At 57.3% G+C, this 21,637-nt stretch overlaps 2 protein-coding genes across 5 annotated transcripts; both read left to right on the forward strand.

The window, feature by feature from the left end:
- The first annotated feature begins 4,261 nt into the window (after positions 1–4,261).
- Positions 4,262–6,424, forward strand: CDK2AP2 (cyclin dependent kinase 2 associated protein 2). Of its 3 annotated transcripts, none has more exons than XM_033121778.1 (4): positions 4,262–5,060; positions 5,226–5,326; positions 5,414–5,546; positions 6,034–6,424. In XM_033121778.1, the coding sequence occupies exons 2-4, from the start codon at positions 5,312–5,314 to the stop codon at positions 6,192–6,194; spliced, it is 309 nt and encodes a 102-aa protein (XP_032977669.1). In that variant the 5' UTR covers positions 4,262–5,060; positions 5,226–5,311; the 3' UTR covers positions 6,195–6,424. The 3 variants fall into 3 exon arrangements, with proteins under 3 accessions (XP_032977669.1, XP_032977666.1, XP_032977667.1); XM_033121775.1 differs by having other exon boundaries at positions 4,264–4,918; XM_033121776.1 differs by having other exon boundaries at positions 4,273–4,918; positions 5,918–6,424.
- A 1,134-nt stretch (positions 6,425–7,558) lies between these two features.
- On the forward strand, positions 7,559–21,060 carry PITPNM1 (phosphatidylinositol transfer protein membrane associated 1). Of its 2 annotated transcripts, none has more exons than XM_033119737.1 (24): positions 7,559–7,772; positions 8,703–8,821; positions 10,274–10,488; positions 10,574–10,695; positions 11,144–11,368; positions 12,798–13,124; positions 13,202–13,297; positions 13,384–13,488; positions 14,190–14,251; positions 14,345–14,595; positions 14,908–15,097; positions 15,195–15,302; positions 15,546–15,703; positions 15,786–15,994; positions 16,468–16,638; positions 17,320–17,484; positions 17,706–17,854; positions 17,958–18,068; positions 18,526–18,642; positions 18,825–18,973; positions 19,058–19,207; positions 19,291–19,474; positions 19,779–19,907; positions 20,537–21,060. In XM_033119737.1, the coding sequence occupies exons 2-24, from the start codon at positions 8,744–8,746 to the stop codon at positions 20,798–20,800; spliced, it is 3,735 nt and encodes a 1,244-aa protein (XP_032975628.1). In that variant the 5' UTR covers positions 7,559–7,772; positions 8,703–8,743; the 3' UTR covers positions 20,801–21,060. The 2 variants fall into 2 exon arrangements, with proteins under 2 accessions (XP_032975628.1, XP_032975627.1); XM_033119736.1 differs by having other exon boundaries at positions 7,560–7,772; positions 13,381–13,488.
- The last annotated feature ends 577 nt before the right edge of the window (positions 21,061–21,637 follow it).

Consider the following 21,637-nt stretch of genomic DNA (forward strand, 5'->3'; position numbering starts at 1 on the left):
GGCAGCTTCAATGCCACTCTCCTGGAAGATGCCGATTAATCCTTAATTCTCAATTAGGAGATCTCTCCTGCCAGCCAGTCTGGCAGGCCTGGGGATCAGGAGTTGCTGTCCCAGGCTTGCAGCTTCGCTGGGAGCCATGGCCCAACTTCCTTCCCACAGCCCTGTACCGTTGGTACAGATGGCTTTGCTGCCTGGCTGTTGGTCCTTTTGCAGGGGCGGGAGGAGTGATGAACATGTGCCAGGGCAAGACCAGAACCCCACTCAGTCAGCCTCCCCGGCCTGGCAGGCTCTGCAGTTCGGGGTTGAGGGGGTTGCTGGGATGGTCTTCACCGTCTACAGTGTGTCTGCTGGCACCAGAAGTGACCATATCTCCCCCCGCCATTCCCAAAAGGCTGCTAGCCCAAAAGGTCCCAACAGACAACAAGCTGGAGCAGCGGCCAGGGCCAGAAAGGAACCGTGGGCAGGCCAAGCCTGTGCTGAGCTGAGAGCCCCTTCCTCACCTAAGAGGGGCACCTGCCACCCTGCTCCACCAGCTGTGGCCAGCCAGAGCAAGCCAGAGCCACGAGACCTGCTTTCCCAAGAGAACCAGGTTTTTACATTAAATCTACTTTAAATAGTTTGAATATAACATACATTCAGTAAGGCATGTAAACCTTGTGTGCAGCTCAATGATTTCTTACCTGTGAACGCACCCAGGTAACCATCGAGATGTTATATCCACGTACTTTAGAACAGTTCCAGGTTTACAGAATTATTTCGAGGATAGTACAGTAAGTTCCCGTATACCCTACATCCAGCTTCTCTTATGTGCTAGGTAAGATTCTCCAGAGAAACAGAACCAATAGATGTGTGTGTGTGTGTGTGTGTGTGTGTGTGTGTGTGTGTGTGTAAAGATATTTATTATAAGGAATTGGCTCAGGTGATTATGGGGGCCGAGCAGTCCCAAGCCCTGCAGTCAGCAAGCTGGAGACCCAGGAGCGCCCGTGGTGTAGCTCCAATGCATCCCAAGGCCTGAAAACCAGGAAAGTTGCCAGTGTAAGTTCCAGTGTGAGGGCAGGAGAACACAAATGTTCCAGGTCAGCAGGCAGGCAAAGTTTCCACTTACTCAGCCTTTTTGTTCTATTTAGATTTTCAACTGATTGGCTGAGGCCCACCCCATTGGGAAGAGCAGTCTGCTTCACTTAGTGCACTGATTCAACAGATGTTAATCTTATCCAGAAAACACCCTCACAGACACATTCAGAATCATGTTTGACCAAATGTCTGGGAACCCCGTGACCCTGTCAGGTTGACATAAAATTAACCATCATTCCATTATTAATATCTTACATTAGAATGGTACATTGGTCACGGTTCGTGAACTTATACGGATATGTTATTATTAACTGAAGTCCACATTTTATGCAGCTTTCATCAGCTTTTCCCTGAGTGTCCTTTTTCTGTTCTAGAATGCCACCCAGGATACTGCATTACATTAGGAATGATGTCTCCTTACTCTTGGCTGTGATGGTTTCTCAGTATTTCTTTCTTTCTCTTTTTTGTCCTTCCTTCCTTCCTTCCTCCCTCCCTCCCTCCCTTCCTCCCTCTCTCCCTCGCTCCCTCTTACCTGTGTACACACTCCCTCACTCCCTCCTTCCTTCCTTCCATGATCTTGACAGAGTTGAGGAGGACTGCGCAGGTACTTCATATAATGTCCCTAATTTGGGAATTTGTCTGATGTTTCCTTCATCATTAGTCTGGGGTTATGGGCTTGGGGGCGGAAGACCACAGAGGTAAGGTGACACGTTCTCCCGCCATCGTATCAAGGGCGTATTGTAGTATCAACATGGCATGGCTATTGCTCTTCGTCTTGATCACCTGGCCTGAGGCAGTGTTTATCAGATTTCTATAGTATAAAACTTTTACGTACTGTACTCTCCGGAAGGAAGTCACTATGCACAGCCCACACTTAGGGGCAGAGTGTCGACATAAATTATTTGAAATTCTTCTGTACGGGAGATTTGTCTCTTCTCCCCACTTATTTGTTCATTCAATCAATGATATATTTATATCCATATGGGCTCATAGGTATTTATTTTATACTTTAAGTTCTAATCCAATACTATTTTATTTTGTTGTTCAAATAGTCCCAGCTTTGGCTCTTCCATGGGCTCGTCTCCCTTTGACATGCCCTCATCATTGTGGGGGTTTTGTTTCTGTTTTGAGGATTTTCTTACTTTCTTCACTACAAGATACTCCAGGATCATCTTGTACATTTCCTGCCCCAGCGCTAGAAGCAGCTATTTCTGCAAGGAACTCTGTTTCATTTCATTGGAGAATGGTGTTAGAAGCCAAGATCTGGACGCTAGCTAGGCCCTCCCCAATACAGTGAGGAGGTATGTGTGTACAGCGACCTGTGCATATATACATTTATAAATGTTTCTGCATGTAACCAACTGTATCTATATGAAGCTAAACATGAGTTCATATTGATGTCTCCAATTTCAATTCACTACCACAGGGACCAGCGTTAGCTGTAACATCTCATTCCCGCAGTGAGAAATAATCCATCCTACATCTACTTAATTTTCAATTCTAGTGTATGTGTGTAGTGGTTTCACAACTGTTAACCCATACCCCCATGGGAAACCACTTTATCAAACTATATAGTACAGTGTTACGAGCAGTTCCTTTTGCCTTTATTCTTACAGACTCCACTCATTTCCAGCCTAGCACCTTATTCCCCTACCCCTTCGGAGAGACGGTTTCATACATTTGTCACACAGATTCTTTTGTCATATTCTGCATCCCATCCTGGGATCCCTGACTACCTAAATGATATTTTAAAAATTTGCACACATTAGGGGGTAGCCAGTTAGCTTAGTTGGTTAGAGCGTGGTGCTGTAGCACCAAGGTTGCCAGTTCGATCCCATGGGCCACTGGGAACAATGACGTCCTTAAAAAAAAAAAAAAAAAAGCACACATTCAAGTTTGCTCTTTGAGAAATGCTTAATGTCTGGCATTCATCATTACAGTATCATACAGAAGTTTCACTGCCCTAAAAAAAGTCCCCTGTGCTTCATCTATTCAATTCTACCCCCCTCAGCACCCTGGCAAGCAGTAATTTGTTTACCTTCTGTATAGTTTGCCTTTTCCAGAATGTCATACAATTGGAATCATACAGTATGTGGCTTTTTCAGGCTGGCTTCTTTCATGTAACAATATTCCTGTCTGTGTCGTTTCTTGGCTAGATAGGTAACTTCCTTTTATTGCTGAATAGTCCATTGTATTGACATATCAGTTTATTTGTCCATCCACCTCCTCTGGGAAGAATTCGTTTGATATCACCAGGCAGGCCCCCTCCTCTAAGTTCCAATGCACTTTTCTCAGTCTCCACATTTTCTTACCGTACTGTGTGCCTTTACCTCCCTGTGTCTCCCTTGGGACTAGGAGTTCCTTGCGGATAGAAGCCATGGCCATTCATTTCCATTATCAGTATCAGTGTCTGGCATAAGGCCTGAGATAGAAGATGGAGTCAGAACACGTCTGTTGAATGAATGAATGACCTAGGGATGAGAAAAATCTACAGACTTGGGGGGGGCGGGGCATGAAGGGCACACAAGGCCAGAGAAGTCTGGGGAGAAGTAGCCTGGGAGAAAGGGTTAGTGTTTGGAGGAGAGTGTAAACTCTAGGGTAGTGAGGAATGAGATTTGACGGGGGGTCTGGGTGGAGAAATGGAAAGATTTTGAGACACTGGAGTGAGACAGAAAAGAATGAAATAATAAGCACTTTATGAATATTTATTTAATCCACACAACAACCCTGATAGTTATTACCGTCCCCATTTTACAGATGGAGAAACTGAGTCATATTGAGGTGAGCAACTTACCCAAGGAAAGATCGCTAGTGGGGATGGTGTGAGATTTAAACCGTCAGTCTGACTCCAGTAGGTACTCTTGTCCATGGTCCACTTGCTACAGAGCCTGGCATGCAGTATTTAATGAAGATTTGTTCTTCCTGCTACTGTCATTATGAGGCATAGGCGTGGGACCTTGGCGGAGCACGTTGAGAGGAGTCTCTGAAGTCGCCCTTGGACCTAACGCCAGCGTAGACCGGAGAACGAAACAACTTGGAGGAAGACGTGCGGCGGTGGCGTTGATGAGGTACCCGTTGCCATGGGAACAAACGCAGGCTTTAGGAAGGCGCATGCGCAGATCGGGCACAGGTTGTTGAACCGGCGAAAGGTGACGTAAAAGCGCACGGGGTGGGGCGCAGGGCTCCGAACGTCAAAGCCCGGCGTCCTCCGACATCCGGAGCAGAGGAAAGGCGCGCTGCGCAGCGGCGGCAGCAGCCCCAGCTGAACCAAGACCCAGCGACACGGAGCTGACGTGCGAAGCAGCGCGAGCGAGGCGTGAGGGCGGTGCCCGCGCCCGTGAAGACCTCCTCCGCACAAACCGCGGCGTACCAGACCCAGGTCCGGGATTCCGAGGCCCCGCCTCTCGGGCCTTGGGACTAATCGGATAGAGAGCGCGCGGGCCCTGGCCGCGAACTCGCCAATTGCGGAGGGCGTCGGCCACCGCCCAATCCGGAGCAGACAGGTGCGAGGTCCGGAAGGCGGAGACCAATCAGCAGCGGTTGCGACCTGTTGGAGTCGTTCTCTACCATTGAGGAGGCCCGAGTGACATCTTCGCTCACCAATCGGGAGTGAGGGAGCGTTTGTGCCCGCCCGCCCTTCCGGCCTTAGCTCTATTTACCAGGGGCGTGCATCCCGCCTGCCAATCAGAGCGCGGCTGAGTGGCCAGTCAGCCAACCCCGGAGGAGCGGCCGGCCGGTGTCCCCCGCGCCCAGGAGTTGGGGATGTCCTACAAACCCATCGCCCCCGCCCCCACCAGCACCCCGGGCTCCAGCACCCCTGGGCCTGGCACCCCAGTCCCTACAGGTGAGGATCCAGTTCCACCACTGCTCGCGTGCCCGGGCGTTCGAGGTCTCGAAGAGAAGATGGCCTGAGTTCTGCAGTACTGGGCCTGCCGCCTATCCTCCCTGAGCCTCACTTTGCTGGCCTGTGAAGTGGGCGTGGTCGTGTAAGGGCCTGATGGGGTGCAGGGGGAGGGGTTTGTCTCTGAAGTTGAGCAGCCTGGAATGAAGAATCTCTTTGGAAGGAATCGGGTGAATCCGGTCGGGGGCTTGGAGCGCTGGGAGGAGGCGTCCCTGTCCCGCGCTGACCTCTTAACTCGCGCATGTTGCAGCCGGAAGTGTCCCATCGCCGTCGGGCTCGGTGCCGGGAGCCGCTGCCCCTTTCAGACCACTGTTTAACGACTTTGGACCGCCCTCCATGGGCTATGTGCAGGTGAGTGGGACCTAGGGAATTGCCTATGATCGGGGACTGGAGGCCCCATGGGGCCTGAGCTCACCTCCCTGTTCTCTTTTGACATAGGCAATGAAGCCCCCCGGCGCTCAGGGTTCCCAGAGCACCTACACGGATCTGCTGTCTGTCATCGAGGAGATGGGCAAAGAGATCCGGCCCACCTATGCTGGCAGCAAGAGCGCCATGGAGCGCCTGAAGAGAGGTGAGTGACACCAGGTTCGCCCACCCCCTCATGCCACCCTGCTCCCCCAGGAAGGAAGGACATCTGGAGGCCACCTGAGCCAAACCTAGACTAGGGCCAAGATCACTATCCAGAGGTGTTGTACTGAATTGAATTGAAACTGAGTCAGTTTCCAGGGAAGGACCAGGGAATTTGTATTTAAACGGGGCAAATCTGAGGATTAGCTAAACCTCTAATCTCATCCAGCCCTTCATTTGATTATAGTCCCTCTTACTGAAAGGAATGGGGGTGGGGAGGGAGGGGTCTTCCTCTGGAGGGTGAGGGTGGGACTGTGGAGGGTCGCTGAGACCCTGTATGTTACTTCCCCATCCCCACCCTCACCCCCACCCCAGGCATCATCCATGCCCGGGCCCTAGTCAGAGAGTGCCTGGCAGAGACAGAGCGGAACGCCCGCACGTAACAGGACGCGCCTCCGCCTCCAAGTCTGGACCTTTTCCGGCCACTGCAGGTCACCTGCTTCTCCCTGGCCTTCATCCCGAGTTGCGCTTCCTGTCCTGTGTCCCTTGGTGGGTGCCCTCCAGAAACCAGGGGTGGTTCACTCCAGTCGGCAGCACTAACTGGGACCCCTGCCATAGTCAGCAGCAAGGTCACTGTGAGTCCCACCCATGACCTGCCAATGGTGTTGATCCAACTGGAACTTTCTCCTTTCTGTGGCCCTCAGCACTTACCCAGGACTTCTCACCACTTTGTCCCAGACCCCTTCTCCCCCAGTGGGGCCTCAGAAGGCCTGTCACCTCCCTGCCTTGTCTCCTGGGCCATAGCCACTCTTTTCTCAGTGTGTCTTTTGCTAAACATGCCCTTTTTGTATAAATAAAAGATAATTTGGAGTTGTTCTCTCAGCGCTTAGTCTTTCTGAGTCTGGTACTTCTACTAAGCCTGGGTGGTCTGGGAAGAAAGAGGGAAAGAGAAGACTCGAAGGGTGGGAGAGGCGGACTGGGCCTAGCCCAGCCTTGCACCCTACCCCACCACCCCTTTGTCCAGTTTACTTTGGGAGGGACCCTGCCCCTGTCGGCCATCAGCCTTCCCAGGTGTAAGTAGTATTGGAGAGTTGAGCTCCTGTAGCTGAAACCCTGCCCTCCTTCACATGGTGCCACCAGGGGGCAGCACAAGGCCTTGGCCTCGTCCACCCCTGGAGGGCAATGTCACCATCCTGGGCCTAGAGGGCTCTACCTCTGGATTAGCAGTGATGCTTGGCAGGGTGGAAATGCCAGTTCACTTAAGCCACGCCCTCACATGCCTTAATGCCCTCACATCCTAAAGTGAATCAGCCCTGGAGTCTCTGAATACACACCATCTCTGACTCTGCAGAGAGGAGAGGGCACACCGTGGCTTTCCTGCCCCCCCAGCACCTGTGAAGCAGAGCCAAAGGGGAGAGGGCAGGCTTCCGACACGACTGAGACCCAGCTCTGTGCTGCCATCCACTGTCCCAGTGCCTTTAGCAAACTGGGTGTGGCCCCGCAATCCCGGCCCTCAGGTGTCTCAGCCTTTGCCCAGGCTCTGGTGGCTGGTTGGCCAGACTAGTGGACCTGAAAGATGTAGGTGGGGCCCCACTGAGAGGCTAGTCCTAGGATTCCGAGTGACTGCGGGCCTCTGCCTGGGTGTGTAGCTGAGTGACCCTAGGTGTCTGGGGCGCTGGAATAGGCAGAGGCAAGTCAGAGACCAGCTTCTGGCCAGACTTTGGTGGGGGGAGGCATGTCCCCTATCCTGGGTCTGTTTCAGGTTTGAGGGGTTAGGGACGATGGGGCTGGGACCCTGCCATTTTTTCCTAGTACATAGAAAGGCTGGGCTAGGGTGGAGATAGACACCAAGAGTGCTTTGGGGATCCCAACGAGCACAGAGGGAGTAAAAAGCGCCGGCCTCTTCCCCTGCTGCGGTGGGGAAGGAAGGCAGGGGCCGCCCTCCTCCGCCGCGGGCGGGGCAGCCCGGACCCCGTAGAGGTGGGGAGGGCCCGCCGAGCCCAGGAAGGGGGCGGAGCAGCCGCAGTGACGCGACGGGCGGCAGGGAGGGACGGCAGGGCGCCGGCGGGCGGATGGGGAGAAAGGTCGGGGCCATGGGCCGACGCTGCGCCTCCAGAGGGTCCGGCCACTGCTGGAATCCGAGGCCGGGGCTGGGGGCGCTCGGGGCTTCCCCCCACAGCCCGTCCGCCCCCGCCTGTACCCAGTGAGGGGCGCCCGCCCTCAACTAGAGGTGAGCCGGGACGTCAGTGGATGGGCCAAGAGCGCGGCGGGGCACGGGACGCCGGGGAGCAGAGGGAAGTGGGGACAGTGGGGCCTCTCGCCTGCTCGCGGGGTGCGAGGTGGTGGGGTAGGATGGGTGCCTGCAACGGAACGCGGGGGCGCTGAGCGGGTCTCTCAGGGCCGGGGCCCGTAGGATACCAAGTGGAGCCACTCTTGCCTCTGCCCGAAGAGAGGGTCAACCCCTAGGAAGGACGATGGGGTGGCTGCATAGGCAAGTGCCGGGGGTTCAGGAAGGATGGTGGGGAGGGGGAAGTCGAGCACTGGGGCTGCCGGCCAGGGTGGGAAGGCGGGTCTGGGGGCTGGAGGGGTTATTTACCTGGTCCTGGAAAAAAGGTTCAGGTGCGGGGGTGTGGGGAACACTGACATGCTAAGAGGAGGGCGCACCGAACTGCTCGGTGGAGAGACACCGTGGGGGACAAGGCTTTAAGTAGAGGCCGGGAGTGGGGGGACACGGGACCCCACCGACTCTGGGAAAGGGATCGTAAAGGGCGGCCCTGAGGGGCGGGTTGTGGAAGGCAGGCCCGGAAGGAGGGGTCCGGGGGCTCCAGGGGGCGGGTCCTAGAGGGATGCTGTTTCGAGGGGGCTCTGGACGCGGAGGGAAAGGAGAGGCTGGCCGGCTCGCGCTGCAGCTCCGGGGGGCCCGCGTCAGCGCGCGGTTGCCATGGCAACGGGCGGGTGGGGGACGGGGGCTGCGCGGAAAGGAGGTCAGCGTTCAGCCTCGCTGCTGCTCCGGGCCCCAGGCGGCGCTGGGTTCGTCTCTGCCTCCCCGGTGGCGGGCCCGGGCATGGGGTCCTGTGGCCCGAGCCCCTCGGCCTGGGCGCAGGGCTCGGAGCCGCGCGCCGCCGCCCCGCACTGACGGCCGTGCGGTGCCCTGCGCCAGGCGGAGCGGAGGCCGAGTGCAGCCGGCCGAACGCTTTCAGGATGCTTATCAAGGAGTACCACATTCTGCTGCCCATGAGCCTGGACGAGTACCAGGTGGCCCAGCTCTACATGATACAGGTGAGGGCTGTGGGAAGCGGAGACCAATGGGGACCATACATCATGATGGGGTAAGGGCAGGAGCATGCAGGCCGCACTTGGGGCAAAGGGTTGGGCCCAGCTCAACCCCGGGCACTGCTGCTCCGGGGCTTGAAAGGGCTCTGAGGCCAGAGGAGGAGAGAGAGTTCACCCTTTGGATGGGGGAGAAGGGGGAAGGGTTGTGGGAAAGGGGGCAGAAAGGCACAGCCGTGCCTCCCCACCCCCCAAGTGCCCAACCCGTGCTGGCTGCTCAGCCCGTGTCTGATCTTTAATTTTCCTTCCAATATGTAATCCCATGGGGATAGGGAAAGGAATGCATGAGGAGGCAAGAGTGAGAGGCACGGAGTGAGGAGGGGTCCTAGGTGGTAGAGAAGGCTGGGAGGGGGGTCCCCAGAGGATGCAGGATCCTGGCAAGCCCAGGTCAGGAAGACATGGAGGAGGATTGGGCCCCTAAACTGACATAGAGGGGCAGACAGAGACCCCAGAGGATAAGGGAAGAGGTCTGGGCCAAGAGAAAGAGTGTAGGGGTCTGGGCTTGGGCTGTGAGGAAAATGGGCCAGGGCAGGCTCTCACTCAGGGAGGGTTGGTACAGGCCCTCAGGGAGGCCTGTTCCAGATGTGTTCCCAGGAGGATAGGATCAGTCCACAGAGACAAGAGGGCCAGGATCCAGCCTGAGGGGGCAGAATGGGCCAAGTTTGGACTCCAGAGCTATAAAAGGGCAGGATTTGAGTGCTCTCAAATTATGAGGGGTTGTGGCAGGAGCTGATCTTGGGGTCCCACGGAGGGGACCAGGGTCAGGTCCTCAGAGAGATGGGGTCCCTTTTACTCTCCTCAGTTCTCCCAGCCCACCCACCCTGGCCTCCTTGCTGCTCCTGGGGTACATGCAGCATGCTGTCACCTCAGAAGCTTGCACTGGCTTCCCCTCTGCCTTGAATACTTCCCCCCACCCCACATCCATCAGTACCCTCCCTCCCTTCAAGTCACGTTCAAATCATAGTCGTGTTATCTTCCTGTGAGGCCTTCTCTGACCATCTATGGAAATTGCAATCCCCAACTCAATCCCCCTTACTCTCTTCTATGCTTTCTTTTTCCCATAAAACTTACCACCTTATAATTTGTTTTTCTGTGTCTGTCTCCCTCCATTAGAACATAAATTCTATAAGGGCAGGAGTCTTTGTTTATCAACAGATCCTAATTAATATAATCCCAAACAATGCCTAGAATAAAGCAGACACTCAACCCTGTGGGGGACTGGACAGCAGCTGTGATTCTGATCCCAGGAGCTGCATGGGGGCCAGGGTCAAGTTTCAAGGAGTTGGAAAAACTAGGACTAGGGCCCCCCCCATCCCCGCAGCTGTGTGAGGGGCCAGGCCAAGCTGGGGAATCCCAGGAGCTGAGCCTGAGCTGTGCATTCTGCTCTGCCCTGGACTACAGAAAAAGAGCCGGGAGGAGTCAAGTGGCGAGGGCAGTGGCGTGGAGATCCTGGCCAACCGGCCCTACACAGATGGGCCCGGCGGCAGTGGGCAGTACACACACAAGGTGTACCACGTGGGCTCTCACATCCCAGGCTGGTTCCGGGCACTGCTGCCCAAGGCCGCTCTGCAGGTGGAGGAGGAATCCTGGAACGCTTATCCCTACACCCGAACCCGGTGAGTGGGTGGGTTGGACATGGGGCCACACGGGGAACAGCCTTCATAGGTGCAATAGTGACCCTTGCCCCTATCCTCTGCCTAGGTATACCTGCCCCTTTGTGGAGAAATTCTCCATTGAAATAGAGACCTATTATCTGCCCGATGGCGGACAGCAGCCAAACGTCTTTAACCTGAGCGGGGCTGAGAAGAGACAGCGCATCCTGGGTGAGGCCTGGAGCCAGTAGGGGGACCCTGGAGACCTTCTCAGGTCACCTGAATCCTCCATGGGCAGCCGCTGACAAGTCTCAGGCTCTCTCTGGGCCTTGGCTTCCTGTCTTCAAAAGGCTGCCCTCCGGTCCCAAGGCAGGGAAGGGGTGGTGAGGGCTGGAGGGGGCTGGTGCTGCCCGATGGCGGACAGCAGCCAAACGTCTTTAACCTGAGCGGGGCTGAGAAGAGACAGCGCATCCTGGGTGAGGCCTGGAGCCAGTAGGGGGACCCTGGAGACCTTCTCAGGTCACCTGAATCCTCCATGGGCAGCCGCTGACAAGTCTCAGGCTCTCTCTGGGCCTTGGCTTGCTGTCTTCAAAAGGCTGCCCTCCGGTCCCAAGGCAGGGAAGGGGTGGTGAGGGCTGGAGGGGGCTGGTGGTGCTCAGTGCTGCTGGAACCCCCTCAGACACCATCGACATCGTGAAGGATGCAGTGGCCCCGGGCGAGTACAAAGCAGAAGAGGACCCCCGGCTGTACCGCTCAGTTAAGACGGGCCGAGGACCGCTGGCTGATGACTGGGCACGCACGGCAGCCCAGTCGGGGCCCCTCATGTGTGCCTACAAGCTGTGCAAGGTGGAGTTCCGCTACTGGGGCATGCAAGCCAAGATTGAGCAGTTCATCCACGATGTCGGTGAGCACCCAGCTGCAGGAGGGTCTGTTTACCCAGCATGCACCAGGCCCTGTGTGTGAGCCAGGATGCTCCCAGACTACAGGAGACACGAGCATAAAGCCCTTATTGCCGTTTGATGTGGTGAGGGCTGAGGCGCAGAGGGAAGCAACACAGCCTGGCTGGGGGTCAGGGGAGACTAGCCTTAAGGTACAAGTAAGAGTTTTTAAGAGTCAGGAGGACAAGAAGTTGGCGACATGGTCTTCAGGTCTAAGATTCTAAAACGTTCTGTGAATCAAGTGGGACTTAGAGACTCTCAGGAGGGTCATCAGCCCTAACTGGCAACATGCTAAGGAATGCAGGCTAAGGCTGCTGTGACTCCGATGTCATTCTCTCAGGGTTCCTCCCATGCTCAACTCCCACAGTCCCGTCCTCCGGCCCTGGTATCCAGGAGCCCATGTTTCACGCCACCGTAAACCAACTCCACCGATCCTGCAGCTCAGCCCTGCCCCACCTCCCAGGGCTAAAGGTGGGCCACCTGCTGGTAGAAGGATCCCTGGATAGGGACGTCCAGGGGCCTGGGTTCTACTCTACTGCGCACTCTCATGGTACCTCCAGTGAGCCACTTCCCATCTCTGCACCTTAATTTTCCCTTCTGTAAACGAGGAGGTTGGGCCAGATATTAAAAGGCAATGTTGATTCCAAATCCTTTGCTAATCACTTTCCATGCAAGATTTCCTTTGACACCCACAACACCCCGCAAGGGAAAGACTATTATTATTCCCATTTTACAGGTGAGGAAATTTGCTTGGAGAGTAATACAGGCTCCTTGTCTTGCATTTGGAAAAACACTAAAAGGCACAAATAAGAAAATAAAAGTCACCCACATATAACCACTATTAAGATTTGATATATTTCCTTCCAGAAGTTTATAATTGAATCATTATTACTTTATTTCCTAGATGTTGAGGTTTCTAACTATTCCTCCACTTAAGATGAAAATGTCCCAGAATGGCTATCATCTTTCACAACAACCTTCATTAAGTGCCAACACTTCCATTAACTGTTAACACCTTCATTAACCATCAACAATTTCATTAACTGTTAATGCCTTAATTGTTAACTCCTCTGAAGAAATCAGCAGGAAGCCAAATGAAAGAGAAGAACAAGCAGCTTCCTGGGGGGTGGGGGTGGGGGTGCGGTCAGTGCTTAGAGTCTGGCTGTCCAGAGGGATGAAAAAAGCAGTGGGCAGGGAGGGAGGTGGGGCAGGAAGACAGATGCCCTGGTTTCCACTCCCATCCCTTGGATAGCACTCGCCCTGCCCTCCTTTGTGGCTCTGGGTGGGTGCTGTGCCCAGGGGAGCCATTACCCAACCTCAAGGACTGGGCGCGTGGCTGTTGTGGCAGGGCAACTCAGGTTGGGGGGCATTGTTCTGATGCCTGGGCACCTACAGGTCTGCGTCGGGTGATGCTGCGAGCCCACCGGCAGGCCTGGTGCTGGCAGGACGAGTGGACTGATCTGAGCATGGCCGACATCCGGGCACTGGAAGAGGAGACCGCTCGCATGCTGGCCCAGCGCATGGCCAAGTGCAACATGGGCAGTGAGGGGCCCGAGGCCCAGCCCCCAGGGAAGCCATGCACTGAGACAGGGGTTGGGACCAGCCACGTTAGCACCTCTGATGGGCCCGAAGCCCCCCTTGGCCCTGATGCCTCACCTGATGCCAGCTTTGGCAAACAGTGGTCCTCATCCTCCCGTTCCTCCTACTCATCCCAGCATGGAGGTGAGGCTGAGGCACAGGGAAGGGAGGGAGTGACCCTCACGCTGGATTCCCAGGCTGAGGCTGATGTGGCCCTGCAGGGGGCGTGTCTCCCCAGACCTTGTCCGAGTGGCGCATGCAGAACATTGCCCGTGACTCTGAGAACAGCTCTGAAGAGGAGTTCTTTGATGCCCATGGTCAGTGCAGTGGGCCCTGGAGGAGGTGGGGGTGTCCCTGAGAAGCTCCTCCCACCCAATGACACAGCTCCTTGTCCCTTCAGAAGGCTTCTCTGACAGTGACGAGGTCTTCCCCAAGGAGATGACCAAGTGGAACTCCAATGACTTTATCGACGCCTTCGCCTCCCCAACGGAGGCTGAGGGTGTGCCAGGTAAAGATCCCGAATCAGACTGCCAGCACCCCAGGTGCAGTGGGGACTCGGAGAACAAGTCAGTCCTAAGTTTAATGGGGTCCTAAGATGAATGTCAATCCAGAGAGGGTGCTCGTTAAACACACAGATGAATAATGAGTAGATAATGAGGGGATGGAGGGGTGGCTGGAGTACTTTCGGGGTGCAGCCATAGCACAAAGAAAGGAGGAATTTATCTGGGATCTAGGAAGATTTACATGGGAGCTGTCGTCTAAGCTGGGTTTTGAAGGATGGGACCAGCTGTGTCCAACAGAATTTTCTGTGATGATGGAAATGTCTTAGCCGCCAGGCACATGTGGCTATCAAGCACCTGAAATGTGACTAGTGTGATTAAGGCACAAATTTTATACTGTTTTATATTTTCATTCGTTTCAATTTAAATAGGCACATGTGGATAGTGGCTACCACATTGGACAGAGCAGGAGTAGAAGGAATGTTCAGGCAAACAAGCACTGTGGGGAGGGGCGTCCCTGACAGTAGCGGGACCAGCAGAGAAAAAAGTAAAATGACCTGGGAGAGACGAGGGAGAGGAAAAGGTCAGAGGAAAGTGGGGGTTGCGGGTGCCCCTCAGGCAGAAGCAGAGCAGGAGTATCTGAAGTGTCCGATGAAGGGACCCCCACAGACTCCTCAGTCTCCTTCATTCGGTATCCCCTGTCCTATAGACCCTGGAGCAGAGGCCACCAAAGATATCAGGGACGGGGACCGAGCACCCAGGGACTCGGAGGTGAGTAGGATCAGCCACCCCATGTCACAGTTGTGCCCACCCGCCTGCCAGGCCACGGTTCTGACACCCCTGGCACCCCACTGTGCCCCACAGGGCCCAGACGGAGTTGGGGAGCTGGGGGCCGAGGCATGCGCGGTCCACGCCCTCTTCCTCATCCTGCATAGCGGCAACATCCTGGACTCCGGCCCTGGAGATGCCAACTCCAAGCAGGCAGATGTGCAGACGCTGAGCCTGGCCTTCGAGGCTGTCACCCGCATCCACTTCCCTGAGGCCCTAGGCCACGTGGCACTGCGCCTGGTGCCCTGCCCACCCATCTGTGCTGCCGCCTATGCCCTTGTCTCCAAGTACTGGTCAGGGGTGGAAGGGTGGGGGATACACACGGTCCCCAAGGTGCAGACATCCACCTGGGGGCACATGGGACCAGGAAGGCCCCATGGAGGGTAGGGGAGGAGGCCGGGAAGCCCGACACCTGGGCCAGTCAGCCACACGGCTGGACCTCAGTTTCTAGTCAATGGCTTCATCACAAAGCCTCTAGGGTGCTGACACTCCCACAAAGGCCCACAGCACTAAGACTTACCAGCAGGCCAAAGGGACTTGGAGGGGGCAGTGGAGGGGCAGCAGGCACCCACCCACCACACCTCCTCCTCCTCCTCCAGCCTGAGCCCCTACAGCCATGACGGTGACAGCCTGTCCCGCTCCCAGGACCACATTCCACTGGCTGCCCTGCCGCTGTTGGCCACCTCATCCTCCCGATACCAGGGCGCTGTGGCCACTGTCATTGCCCGCACCAACCAGGCCTATGCCGCCTTCCTGCGCTCCTCTGAGGGCACCGGATTCTGTGGGCAGGTCAGTAACTAGGATGTTCCTGGGGTGCTTGCTATGCAGCCCCTCCTGATGGCACCGCCACTGCAGCCCCTCCTGATGGCGCCACCCTCTCCCCTAGGTGGTGCTGATTGGGGATGGTGTCGGTGGAATCCTGGGCTTTGATGCACTCTGTCACAGTGCCAACGCGGGCACAGGGAGTCGGGGCAGCAGCCGCCGAGGGAGCATGGTCAGTGTGGCTGGACTTTGCATCCTCAGGAGGGTAGTGTCTTTTCATGTCTAGGGCTCTGGCCCTGGAAGGTGACCTCTCTGCGGGCAGGTCCCCTGCTGCCTCGTTCTGTCCTCTCTAGGGCTCTGCCCACCTACTTTCTTTGAGTCCCTGCCCAACCTCCAAGCCTCTCTCCTCACTTTCAAATAAGTGGAAATCACTTTGTATGCAGTCCTAAGGATGTGTCTGTCCCGTTCCTTCTAGAACAATGAGCTGCTCTCCCCGGAGGTTGGCCCAGTACGGGACCCCCTGGCAGATGGGGCAGAGGGTCTGGGCGGGGCCAGCCCAGACCCCTCAGTCCTGCCCACCCAGCGCACCCCCAACGACATGGCCAGTCCTGAGGCTGAGGGCTCTCAGAACAGGTGACATTCCTGCCCTATCACCCCCACCCTGGGCTCGTGCTGGGCTGTAGAGGCAGCAGCACTGAGCACCCCTCCTCCACAGCCTGCAGGTGGCCCCCACAACTGCGTCCTCCTCCGGGGAGCCCAGGCGGGCAAGCACAGCCTCCTGCCCACCCACTGCCACCTCTGAGGCTCCTGACGTCCCCATTAGCGCTGCCCGCCTGGACTTCAAGGTCTCTGGCTTCTTCCTCTTCGGCTCCCCACTAGGCCTGGTGCTGGCTCTGCGCAAAACCGTGATGCCTGCCTTGGAGGGTGAGCCCTCAGGATGGGGGTGGGGGCCTCACACTACCTTCATCTGCCCCTCCCCCATCTCTGAATTTGTCTCACCTGAGATGCTGGCATTATTGCCATCCCTCACTGTACAAATTAAATGGCCTGGCTATGGCTAAAGAAGGGCAACCTGTGGCCCAGAAAAAAGGGACTAGCTAAGGCTGGATTTCCCAAAGAGCACCAGGAGGAACTCACACCCACAGATGCTCTGTGTGAGAAGGGGTCCGACAGGCATAGAGCCACTTGATCCTGAACCATCTGAACAAATCGAATCTGATCTCTTCTTAGGCAAAAGTTCTGTCTCACTAAGCAGGACCCTGGTGGCCTCCCAGGGAGTGCAGTTTGAGAAGTGCTGGCTCAGGGTTACACAGCATGTCAGGGTGCTGCTTCCCACACCCCTTACCTCCCAGAATGCCCAGATGAACCCCTTCCCCACTTTATCTTCTGGGTACCAGTGGCCCAAATGCGTCCAGCCTGTGAGCAGATCTACAACCTCTTCCATGCGGCCGACCCCTGCGCCTGCCGTCTTGAGCCCCTGCTGGCCCCCAAGTTCCAGGCCATCGCCCCACTGGCCGTACCCCGCTATCAGAAGTTCCCTCTGGGAGACGGCTCATCCCTGCTGCTGGGTATGTCCCCAACCAAGATAAAGCGGAGAAGGAGGGCACCAAAAGGGAGGGACAAGGATGGACCCTCTCACCCAAGAAAACATGAAGTAGTTCCCACATCACTGATAACCTCTTGGGTCACCACTCCCAGGACAGGGAGCCCTACTCCAGCCCCTTGGTAGGCCTGCATCCCCAAGACCCTGTGACCTTCTCTGCCTAGGAGTGGAGGGCAGTGATGACTGGGCTAGAGAGAGGAAGCAGGGTGACTGACACTGGGGTGCCAGTGTTTGAAAGCAGCCACCAGTGGGGGGACAAGGGGGTCTGCTGTGTCTGTGTTACGGGTGCATTGTGTCCCCATATGCATTTGTGTTCATGTATCAGTGTGGGGCATGTACGTGTATGCATGCAAGTGGGTACCCATTTGGCCCCACGAGACAAATGGACCTGTGTTGGGGTGGTGGAGGCAGGCATTCTGGCAAGAATGCAGCAGGCTGTTGGCGTGAGCTAAGAAGGGAGAATGTTCCCCACTCTTCCCTTCCACCCAGATGTGAGGCAGTTCAGCCTCAGCCAAGACCTGACCAGGGAGGGCTGGCAGGGAAGATGGCAGAGGTGTGAGGGCTGAGCTGTCCTGGAACCCCTAGGTGAGAAGCCAGGAGGGCAGCCTGGCCCAACCTGCTGCTGAGGTTGCCCCTCCTCCCCCAGCCGACACTCTGCAGACCCACTCAGGCCTCTTCCTGGAGGAGCTGGAGATGTTGGTGCCCTCAACACCCACCTCTGCCAGCGGTGCCTTCTGGAAGGGCAGTGAGTTGGGCACCGAGCCGCAGGCCCAGCCAGCTGCCCCCAGCACCACCAGTGAGGTGGTTAAGAGTAAGTCAGCCAGATACCCAGCCTGGGGAGGGGACCTTTATTCCACCTCCAATGCCCAGCTGAAACAGCCCTGCTCCTAGCATCTGCTCTGGAAACTCCCTCCCCCAGCACCCAGCAAAGCAGGCTTGCAGGAAAGGAGGGAGGGAAGAGTATCCAGGGGCCAGGCAAGTAGGCACGGGGTGGGAGGCCACCCTGACTCACTGCCCGCCATGGCTGTGCAGTCCTGGAGCGATGGTGGGGGACCAAGCGGATGGACTACTCGCTGTACTGCCCCGAGGCGCTCACTGCCTTTCCCACGGTCACGCTGCCCCACCTCTTCCACGCCAGCTACTGGGAGTCAGCCGATGTGGTGGCCTTCATCCTGCGCCAGGTGGGCCCGGGGATACGGGGTGGGAGATGGATGGGGAGTCGAGTGGGCCAGGGAAAGGCAGCCCCAGGACCCTGTTCACGTGACCTTGCCTGGTCCTGGGCAGGTGATCGAGAAGGAACGGCCACAGCTGGCCGAGTGCGAAGAGGCATCCATCTACAGCCCGGCCTTCCCTAGGGAGAAGTGGCAGCGCAAACGTACCCAAGTCAAGATCCGAGTATGTGCACTGTCCCTCGCACCCTCAAAAGCAAGGCCCTGCCTCCTCTCCCAGTATGCCCGCCCCCACGGCCTTCCCGGGTCCCACCCCGCCCCCATGGTCCTGGACCCACCTCCTCATGTCTCCGCCCTGCCTCTGGGAGCTCCACTAGTTTCTTCCCCAACCCCTGCCAAGTCAGGTCAAGGATGGCCGCTCACCCATCCCGCCTCATCCTCTGCACATCCCGTCCTTTCATGGCTTTACCCCCTCGGAACCGGAACCGGAACCGCAGTCCACACACACGCACTCAGGACCTCAGCGCTGGGTTGGCAAAAGCGCCCCCCCTCGGGCCTCGCCCCTCTACCACAGCAGCCCCGCCTCCTCCAGCCTCCGCCCCTGCCTGGGCTATGGTCCCGTGCATCAGCTCTACTGCAGCCCCAATATTTGGTTGCGGGCTCACACCGTCTCCTCCCGCCAGAACGTCACTTCCAACCATCGGGCGAACGACACGGTGGTGTGTGAGGGCCGCCCCCAGGTGCTGAATGGACGCTTCATGTACGGGCCCTTGGACGTGGTCACGCTCACCGGAGAGAAGGTCAGAACCCAGCGGCCTTGGCCCAGGATAGACCCGTCCCTGTCCTGGTCCTGCTTCCAGCTCGCGGCCTGGCCAGGTTGAGCGCCCAGCTCCATCCACCGTAAAAGGCCGGCCTCTGCTCTCCTCCATTCAAAGTCAGGGGGTGCCCAGGGTCTCCGCCCCATGGACCCTCTCCCCACCAGGTGGACGTCTACGTCATGACGCAACCACTGTCAGGCAAGTGGATCCACTTTGGTACCGAGGTCACCAACAGCTCGGGCCGCCTCACCTTCCCGGTGCCCCCGGAGCGTGCGCTGAGCATCGGCGTCTACCCTGTGCGCATGATGGTCAGGTGAGCATGCGGCGGGTCGAGCTTCTGTGGGGCGGGACTCCGCGGGTCTTGCCCCAATGCTGCTTACGCGCCTGCGGACCATAGGGGCGACCACACGTACGCTGAGTGCTGCCTGACTGTGGTGGCCCGAGGCACCGAGGCCGTGGTCTTCAGCATCGACGGCTCCTTTACCGCCAGCGTCTCCATCATGGGCAGCGACCCCAAGGTGCGCGCCGGCGCAGTGGACGTGGTCAGGTAGGAGCGGCCGCCCCCTGGCTCACCGTGCAGACCTGCCCCCACCTCTGGTGCTTGGAGCTCACCACAGCCCTACCCCGCAGGCACTGGCAGGATGCAGGCTACCTGATCGTATACGTAACCGGCCGGCCGGATATGCAGAAGCACCGGGTGGTGGCCTGGCTGTCACAGCACAACTTCCCCCACGGCGTTGTCTCCTTCTGCGACGGCCTCACCCATGACCCGCTGCGCCAGAAGGCGATGTTTCTGCAGAGCCTGGTGCAGGAGGTGCGGCTGGGGAGAGTCCCACCTCCACCCTCGCCCCGGCCCTGGGCCATAGGACGGCCCATCTGGTCCCACCCCCATCACCCTCCGGACTCTAATCAAGACGGGAGAGGCCCCTTATGGTCCTTGTGCTCCTAGAGGCCCCAGTCCTTGGGGCCAACCCTTTGGTTCCGCCCTCCTGGGGGCCTGGTGATGTAGGACTCCACTAGCAGGACTCCCGAAACTTCTGACCCTGGACTCCCACCAGATCCCGCCCCCAGCCATGGCCCCACCCTTGGTGCGGCTGACTGGCGTCTCCCCCCTACAGGTGGAACTGAACATTGTGGCGGGCTATGGGTCCCCCAAAGACGTGGCTGTATACGCGGCGCTGGGACTGCCCGCGAGCCAGACCTATATCGTGGGCCGCGCCGTGCGGAAACTGCAAGCACAGTGCCAGGTGAGGGCCAAGTGAAGGCGGGGACCAGGAGCCTGGGCCTGAGGCCAGAGGATTACCTGTGTTAAGCACCTGAGGGAGGCATCTATGAGAGGCTGGCTGGCCTCTGGGGACCCGGTTTCCTCCTAGGACAGGGGTAATGAACAACTTGAAGCTGCCAGGCAGACCGGGATTGATAACTCAGGCTGGAGTGTGCTCAAGACCTTGAGTGCTCGCTCCACTCTGGCATTGCCCTGGGCATGGACCTTGACCTTTCTAAACCCCAATTTCCTGTCTGTAAAATCGAAATGATGAAATGGCACCGACCTCTACAATTATTATGAAGATCATATGATTTACTGCACATTAGTGCGCAGAGGGCTGGACACAAAAGGGTTTGCTAAATGTTAGCTGGTGTTACTCCCCCCACAAGAATCCCATTTTACAGGCCCAGAGAGGTACAGAGCTAGGAGTAAAGCCAAGGTGCCTGGCTCCCAGCCTGACGTTCCTACTTCCTGAGAGAAAACTCACGATCAGGCTGTGCTGGGCCTAGAATGCAGCCAGCACTCCCCAGGAGCCTGGAGAGGACAGGGGAGGGCAGCGTGTGGGTCTCAGACCAACATTCCCTCATCCCTACCCCCCTCTGCCCACAGTTCCTGTCAGATGGCTACGTGGCCCACCTGGGCCAACTGGAGGCTGGCTCCCACCCTCATGCCCCCACGGGACCCTCGAGGGCCACCCTGGCCAAGAGCAGCTATGGCGGGGCTGCCCCTGTGGACTTTCTCCGCAAACAGAGCCAGCTGCTTCGCTCAAGGGGTCCCAGCCAGGTGGAGCGCGAGGGCTCAGGGACACCGCCCACCACCCTGGCCCGGGGTAAGGCCCGAAGCATCAGCCTCAAGTTGGACTGTGAAGAGTGAGACCCAAACTGTGGCTGGACCTGGGTTATTTATTCACACATTCGAGGGGCCCAATTGGCCATGTGTGGGAGGCAGCGGGCCCAGACCTCTGGCCCCAGCCCTGGCTCCCCAGCCCCACACCCTGCATCTTTGCCTGCCCCTCAGTGTTACTTCCCTTTTACGTGGGGGATCCAGCCCGGGGGGAGGGAGGATAGAGTGGAAAGGACCCAAAGGCTTTTCCAATATGTAAATCCATGAAAATAAACACCACCTGCATCCTACCTGATTGCCCACTTGCCTGGCCTCACAGAGCAGCAAAGCCCATGGTTTCTAGTTCAATGGGGACACTGATGGACAGAGGGAGACCAGGATGTACCCAGAGTCATACAGCAGGGCAGAGCAGGGCCAAGAAGGGCCTGGCCCCAAAGTTTTCATAGATGGTTCTGTCCTCCCCCTACCTAAGGCCTTTTCCTGGACTCCTCCCACCAGCCCTCCCCACCTGGGCCAGGCTTTTCGTTCACAGGGGCCACCCTCAGCCCAGACTTGGTTTCTCACTAAAACCTCTGCCTCCAGAAGCTGAGACCAAGGAACCACTGGATCAGAGGCTGGAGGTGGGAAGGAGGAAGACCACCTCACTCGGGCACAAGCTTTGTCTCCCCCTCTAGACTGAAGGTCCCTGGACACCCCAGCCCTGGCTAGCAAGAAACACTTCCTTTTGGCAGAGAACATCCTCATTTCTCTGTCAGGGACACTGAGACCCAGAGACGTCTCAGAGCTGGGCAATGGGGTGCTGAGATTAGAACTCTGATCCTTTGACACCGTCCCCCCAGATCACCCATGTATCAGCTGGGTCTCCTG

The sequence above is a fragment of the Rhinolophus ferrumequinum genome, chromosome 11 (genome assembly GCF_004115265.2).
Source record: "Rhinolophus ferrumequinum isolate MPI-CBG mRhiFer1 chromosome 11, mRhiFer1_v1.p, whole genome shotgun sequence".
Classification (NCBI taxonomy): domain Eukaryota; kingdom Metazoa; phylum Chordata; class Mammalia; order Chiroptera; family Rhinolophidae; genus Rhinolophus; species Rhinolophus ferrumequinum.

Excerpts from the sequence above, each read along its gene's own strand:
- CDK2AP2 (XM_033121775.1), top strand. The coding sequence starts at position 4,837 with ATGTCCTACAAACCCATCGCCCCCGCCCCCACCAGCACCCCGGGCTCC. Across the intron at positions 4,919-5,225 it reads TGGCACCCCAGTCCCTACAG|CCGGAAGTGTCCCATCGCCG; the intron begins GTGAGGATCCAG and ends CGCATGTTGCAG. Across the intron at positions 5,547-6,033 it reads CATGGAGCGCCTGAAGAGAG|GTCACCTGCTTCTCCCTGGC; the intron begins GTGAGTGACACC and ends CGGCCACTGCAG.
- PITPNM1 (XM_033119736.1), top strand. The coding sequence starts at position 8,744 with ATGCTTATCAAGGAGTACCACATTCTGCTGCCCATGAGCCTGGACGAG. Across the intron at positions 15,704-15,785 it reads GCTGAGGGCTCTCAGAACAG|CCTGCAGGTGGCCCCCACAA; the intron begins GTGACATTCCTG and ends CCTCCTCCACAG. Across the intron at positions 18,974-19,057 it reads CCTGTGCGCATGATGGTCAG|GGGCGACCACACGTACGCTG; the intron begins GTGAGCATGCGG and ends TGCGGACCATAG.